Source organism: Emiliania huxleyi, assembly GCF_000372725.1.
Source record: "Emiliania huxleyi CCMP1516 unplaced genomic scaffold EMIHUscaffold_5, whole genome shotgun sequence".
NCBI lineage: Eukaryota > Haptophyta > Isochrysidales > Noelaerhabdaceae > Emiliania > Emiliania huxleyi.
The window spans coordinates 379,931-386,930 of NW_005198244.1; the positions used below are offsets into that span (position 1 = coordinate 379,931).

General features: G+C 63.9%; 1 protein-coding gene across 1 annotated transcript; it reads right to left on the reverse strand.

Annotated features, from left to right (window-relative positions):
* Positions 1-1,138: 1,138 nt before the first annotated feature.
* Positions 1,139-5,543, reverse strand: EMIHUDRAFT_45396 (hypothetical protein; the record flags this gene model as incomplete). The annotated part of the gene is made up of 2 exons (XM_005766937.1): positions 1,139-1,279; positions 5,352-5,543. Coding segments are annotated over 2 exons (333 nt in total), but the record flags the coding sequence as incomplete, so codon positions are not given.
* Positions 5,544-7,000: the final 1,457 nt, after the last annotated feature.

Sequence of the window (7,000 nt, forward strand, 5' to 3'; positions counted from 1 at the left end):
ACCTCGTGATTCTCGAGGGAGACCGTCAGTGCACGGAGTTGCCCCTTCTCCGACTGCCCCGGCTAGTTCACATAAACGCACAACCCCGGGCCCCGAAATCGCACAGTGACAGTCAGACATGCAACACGGCTAGTTCACGGGTTGTGGGGGGGAGTGTTTTGTTGTAAAATTCTCTTTTTCGTAGTGTTGGTGCCAGTGCGCGCCAGTCCCGTGCCCAGTGTCGTGCGAGGGAGCTTTGTTGTAAAATTCTTTTCGCGAGGACCTTCTCTTTTCACAATCTATCTCCAAACAACTCTAACACTCACACATCATTTGGGGCCTGGAGCTCTCAATCTCCCCCGGGCCCAGATCGCACGCACGGACAGTCGAGAAGACAACCCCAGATCGACGAGTGAAACCAGACTGCACACAAAATCCGTGGTCGTGCCCCCCGAAAGCAAACCTCCTCGCCTCTCTACGCCGCGGCGGGCACTGGGCGCTCGTAGGTCGCGTAGAGGTTGTAGCGGACGCCCGCGGCGAGGCGGGTGACCGCATGGTGGATGCGGCAGTCGTGTGCGGTGGCCGTGCCGATCTTGCGCGCCGGGCGCACGATCTTGTCGCCCACGGCAAAGAGCAGCGCCGCACCGTCGAAGTCGTCGTTGAGTGCAACGTTGACGACGACGAGGCTCGAGTCGCGGTGGAATGGGATGACGTCGTCTTGCGTGCCGGCGATCGCCTCGCGGCGGCGGAGCTTGAACGTGGCGCGCGCTGCGGCGTCGGCACCGAGAGCCTTGAGTTGCGCCTCTCCCATCGAACGCAGGGCAGCCACCGCCTCGGAGCCGATGAGCTTTGCGAGCTCCCCCTCGGCGACGACGAACTTCATGTCGCGCAGCGCGTCTGGCGAGTCATCTGCTGCGAGGTGGCGCTCAATGCGCTCGACCAGCTGCTTGCACGACGACTTGTCGAGCAGCGTGCCCTCCTCAAACGCCTTGCCACCGATCGGCTTGGCGTAGAGCGGTGGCGACGGGCCGGCCGCCGCACGGACGATGGCGGCGACCTCGGACGGTGGCGTGGCGACGGCGGAGCCGGCGTCGAAGAGGATGCGCCGGTCCGCTTCCGACGGCTCCAGCCACTCGCCAATGTCTCCGGTCAGGTTCAAGACCACCAGGTGGAGTGTCGCGCCGTTCGCGATCTGGTAGAACTCGAGGGTCTGGTCGTCCTGCAGCCTTTTGCCGGCGAAGATCAAATGTTGGTTTGCTGCCACAGGGACGCTGTCCTGATACTGGTCGTGATACTGCTGCTCGAGGAGGAACTTGAGTGCGCCGATTGTGGTCGCTGAGGAGGTGACCTGGATGGGCAGCTTTCTGCCGGTCAGCGATTTCACGGTGATGGTGAAGACGCCCACCGCCGCCATCGAGTATTCAATGGAGAGAGAGCAGGAGGTGATGTCTGCGACCGAGGACTGCCCTGAGAACTGCCCTGCTCTCGCTAGCGCCCGCCGCGTTTCCCGCCAGTTTTTTCTTGTTTACCTTCCGGAGGAGGACTCTGCTGACCACTAACCGCCGACCGAAGCGCAGAGAACTGCGACAGATCGGTCTCATACTAGCACCACACCTCCAAAGTTTGTGTGAGGTGACTTGGACCACCAAGAGCTGGCTGGGGCTGCAGAAGCAGCGCATCTCAGTCGTTCGTTCTTCACACGGCCATCGCAGAGCAGATTGTGAATGAGCTTGCCTGCGGCGAGGGCGGTCGACTGCACGGAGCTAAGCGCCTCGCCGTCCTCGCAGGAGTCGCTTGGCGGCTCCCGTGGTGTACCTGTGTTAGTGCCAGTGCGCGCCAGTCCCGTGCCCAGTGTCGTGCGAGAGAGTGGGGTTTGGAGCACTTGGAGCACTTGGAGTGCAGTCGGTAACCTCACATCCAGGGCCGAGGAGCTAAGAAGCGCACCCAGCGGGCCGGATGATCGGTATCGGGCTACGGGCTAGAGAGCCCTGACCCCTAGGGGGAGTGCGCGTTCGCAGGGAAAGGGCCGTAATGTAAACACGGGTCTCCGAGGGCTGGCTCCGCGCTCCGGGTTTCCCCTAGCAGCAGACCGCCCCCTCTACTCGGAGCTATAATGGTGCACTTGGAGCACTTGGAGTGCGCAGTTATCAACCTCACATCCAGGGCCGGGGAGCTGAGAAGCGCGCCCAGCGGGCCGGATGATCGGCATCGGGTTACGGGCTAGAGAGGTTGAAAATTCTTTTTTACGAATGCGCGCCAGTCCCGTGCCCAGTGTAAAAGAAAGAAAGAAAACGGACAACCCAAGGGAGGGATGGGAGGACGTGCCCAGTGTTGTGCGAGGGAGCTAGCGTAAAATTCTTTTTTACCAGTCCCCCTGGTCGGCCCCATGCATGGTGACATGCATGGTGAGCTCTACTCGTATGCTGGCGCTGCAATCCTACCTCACGGCCGTTGCCAGCCTCGTCCTCGCCTGCGCCGGCGCCGGTGTCCTATCTTTCCCGTGGGCGCTCGCGGCGAGCCGCTTGCCCGCGTTCGGAGTGGTTGGCGTGGTCGTGCTCGGCGCATGCTGTCTGGGCATGCTCGTTCTCACTGATCACTCCCTCGCCGACGGCCACGCATGGTGCTATGAGCGAATACTGGAGCAGGCGTTCGGCTGGCGCAGCGCACGCGCCGCAACCGCGGCCATCGTGCTCCAGCAGCTCGGCTCATTGGTCGGCTTCCTCGTCGCCATTGCAGACTTTGGAGGCCCACTCGGCCTCCCCGCGCCGGCGCTGCTCGGCGCACTGGGCGCCCTCGTGCTGTGGCCGCTCTCGCTGCTGCCTTCGCTGCGCTCGCTCTGGCTCCCGAGCGCGCTCTCCATCGTGGCGGTCTGTGCCGTCTCCGGCGTGGTCGTCGCTCGTGCTGTCATCGACGACAGCCGATGCCCGACGGGCGCGCACGGCACGGAGCCTCCACTCGATCTCCTCGCGTGGCCCTCGAGCCCCGCGCGGCTGCTCGAGTGCGCGCCGCTCCTGATCTTCGGCTTCAACGCCCACCTGCAGGCGCCGATCGTCGCGTCTGAGGTGCGCCGCGCGCTGGGCCCAGGTGCCGCCGCACGGCGTGTGACGGTGCGCGCCGTGCTGAGCGCCCTCGCTGTGTGCGCTGCGCTGTACGCGGCCACCGCGCTCGCCGGCGTCGCGTGTTACGGGGCCGCCGTGCGGAACGACGTCCTCGCCAGCCTCGGCGCAGCCGCTGGCCACGACCCGTTTGCTGCGTTTGCAGGCGGTGCGATGCTCGCGCATTTGGCTCTCGCCCCTAGAAAGACTGAAGCAGATAAAACGGACAGCTCTCGCCCCGTGTGTTCCAACTAGCACTTGAGAGGGCAACACGTAGTCGGCTATATTCAGCTCTATTCAGCGGGATCCGTTGATTCGTACCCCGCGTACTCACGCTGTAGGCCCTCGCCTACCCGGTCCTCTTGCACCCGCTGCTCGTCTCCACGACGCCGCACCACAGCGGCGCCTCTCCACCGACGCTCAGCGGCGCTCCGCCGACGGACGGCGGCGCCGGGGCCGGGCCCTCCAGCGAGCTGCTGTTGCCGCCGGTCGCGCGGCTGCAGCGCACCTCCATCTGCTGCTGGAGTATCTGCATCCGCTGCTGCAGCCCTCGCTGCCCCGCGCGGGCCGCCGCGCTGCGCAGCGGCGCCATCGTCGCGCTCACCGTCGCGCTCGCCCTCGCGGCCCGCCATCGGCTGAACGCCGTCTTTGCGGTCCTCGGCGGCTCCGTCGGCGCGGCGCTCGTCTGCTGGTTCCCCGCCGCGCTGCTAGTCGCCGACGCCCGAGGTGGCATCGCCGCCGGCAGCGCGTGGTACGTCGCCGCGACGCGTGGGCTGTTGGCAGCGGGGCTGGCGGCGCTGGGGGTTGCGGCGCTAGCCGGCACTCTCGTCACCTTGTCACGTCGCAGCTAGTGCTCGTGGTAGTTGGCTCCGGTGCACTTGGAGCACTTGGAGTAGAGCGTACTGTAAGGTCATCAGCCTCACATCCAGGGGCGGGTATTTTTCTTCATCTTTGTTACCATCTTCTCCTGTCAATTCGCGCGTCTTGGTGAGTGGCAAGGAATGAATTTGGTTTCTCTTTATTTTTTCGCACGCACGGACAGTCGAGTCTCGAGAAGACAGGCAGAGATAGAATGCTCGGAGGAGAATGAAGGGCGAACGGCACGATACGAAAAGGCAGGGCGAGGCGGATGGAGAAAGAAGTGCCGAGGACAGGAGGCCATGGTGGAGGGGAGGGACGGGAGGACGAAAGAAGGGCGAGGAGGACGAGCGGCCCGCACAGACCGCGCAGACAGCGCCTGCTGGCCACTTCGAGACATTCGCCAAGAACGCTAGCTACATGGGAGGGCTTCGTGAAGGATGGATTGAAAAACATTCGAACAAAGAAGAGGCGACGGGAGGAACCGGCGGAGGATGCAGTGACGTGACACACACACACACACACACACACACACACACACACACACACACGCACGCACGCACGCACACACACACACACACACACACACACACACACCGCTCACCCACGCGCACTGTGGGCCTTGCACTTTGAAGGCCGTGGGGCTCCTGTCGTTAGACGTGGAGACGCGAGGGTTGCCCCCCCTTGCTCCACCACCTCGTGTGTGTGGAGAAGTTTACCTTACCTTACCTTACCTTACAGGCAGAGATCGACGGAGTGAGCAGTGTGAGAAGAGTGAGAGATCAGACTGCACACAAAATCCGTGGTCGTGCCCCGAAAGCAAACCTCCTCGCCTCTCTACGCCGCGGCGGGCACTGGGCGCTCGTAGGTCGCGTAGAGGTTGTAGCGGACGCCCGCGGCGAGGCGGGTGACCGCGTGGTGGATGCGGCAGTCGTGTGCGGTGGCCGTGCCGATCTTGCGCGCCGGGCGCACGATCTTGTCGCCCACGGCAAAGAGCAGCGCCGCACCGTCGAAGTCGTCGTTGAGTGCGACGTTGACGACGACGAGGCTCGAGTCGCGGTGGAATGGGATGACGTCGTCTTGCGTGCCGGCGATCGCCTCGCGGCGGCGGAGCTTGAACGTGGCGCGCGCTGCGGCGTCGGCACCGAGAGCCTTGAGTTGCGCCTCTCCCATCGAACGCAGGGCAGCCACCGCCTCGGAGCCGATGAGCTTTGCGAGCTCTCCCTCGGCGACGACGAACTTCATGTCGCGCAGCGCGTCTGGCGAGTCATCTGCTGCGAGGTGGCGCTCAATGCGCTCGACCAGCTGCTTGCACGACGACTTGTCGAGCAGCGTGCCCTCCTCAAACGCCTTGCCACCGATCGGCTTGGCGTAGAGCGGTGGCGACGGGCCGGCCGCCGCACGGACGATGGCGGCGACCTCGGACGGTGGCGTGGCGAGGGCGGAGCCGGCGTCGAAGAGGATGCGCCGGTCCGCTTCCGACGGCTCCAGCCACTCGCCAATGTCTCCGGTCAGGTTCAAGACCAGGTGGAGTGTCGCGCCGTTCGCGATCTGGTAGAACTCGAGGGTCTGGTCGTCCTGCAGCGTATTGCCGGCGAAGATCAAATTTTGGTTTGCTGCCACAGGGACGCTGTCAGGATACTGGTCGTGATACTGCTGCTCGAGGAGGAACTTGAGTGCGCCGATTGTGGTCGCTGAGGAGGTGACCTGGATGGGCAGGTCTCTGCCAGCCACCGTCCTGACGTTGATGGCGAGGACGCCCAATGCCGCCATCGAGTATTCAATGGAGAAAGGAGAGAGGAGGCGATGCTGCGACACGTGTGGCAGGGCCTTGTTGCTTTGGCCGCAACGCGCGTCCCTTCCTGTGTGTACTTGTTTCTTGTGTGTACTTTTAGCTTACTGGGAGAAAAGAGAGTCGCCTCGGCCGCCGCCTGTGAGCGCGCGAGCGAGGCCTTGAGTGCGGAGATCTCGTCGGCGCGCTCGGCGTCCGCCGCCTCGAGAGCCGCGGCTCGCTGGTTGAACTTGCGCTGCAGGTCGTCCTGTCGCCCGCACGCCGCAGTACCGCCAGCGGTTAGAGGACTGTGGACGGAGCACGCACCGCAAGCCCCACCACTGTGATGCGTCGATCTCGTGACCGATATGGGGAGATATGGGGAGATATGGGGAGATATGGCGAAATCACTGTGATGAATCGATCTCGTGCCGATCTCGTGGCCGCTGTGATGAGCCGCTAGAGGCCTAGACAAGCCGTCCTGCAGCCCCCCCACCGCCTCCTTGAGCTGCGTGAACCCCTGATCCCGCCGTTGCAACTGCCATGTCACGGCCGGTCGGCTGCAGCTCTCGCCTCGCTGGCGGCGCGGTCTGGTGCCGCGGCGCCCAGCTCTCCTGTGGGCTCGCGGCGGCTCGCCGCCGCGGTGCCAAACAATGTAATCGGTCCAGATTCGTCCCGGCGTGCCGCCGGTGCCGCTTCCTCGCCAATTTTTGGCTCGACCAGTTTGTCGACAAAACTGTGCCAGAGCCCCTGCTGCTCGACTGAGCGGCGGAGCCGGCCCGTCGCGGCCGAGAGGCGGTGCGCCGACACCGGGGCTACGGCTCGGGACCGTTTCCAGGCTCTCTCGAGCAACCTCAAATTTTGATGATTTCATGACCGCCACTTTGCTGCACACTTTGACCTCAACCCGCGGCGCGCTGCGCGGCTCCTCGAGAGGAGTCGTCTACGAGGCGGCGGCGAGCGCAGGCGGCGGCGGCGCGGCGGCGCGGCGGCGGATCGCGGCGCAGACAACGGCAGGAATCTGCGGCAGGCTGCTGCCTGCTGCTACAGCAGCTGCTGCTGCTGCTGCTGCTCCGCCGCTGCCGATTGTGGACACGATTCCCCCGATCACCCCGCCCGCCCGCTCGGGAGGTCGGATTTTATGTTTTTCTTTCATATTTTTTTCCCCTTTTTTTTCCATTGATGGTGCGGTTGTTTGAGGCGATCTTGAGGTTACTTTCTCTGTCCATGTTTCGTGCCGCAGTATTGCTCATTGATGGGACTGCTTTTTCTTTTTTTTTTCCTGTTTTCTTGGTCC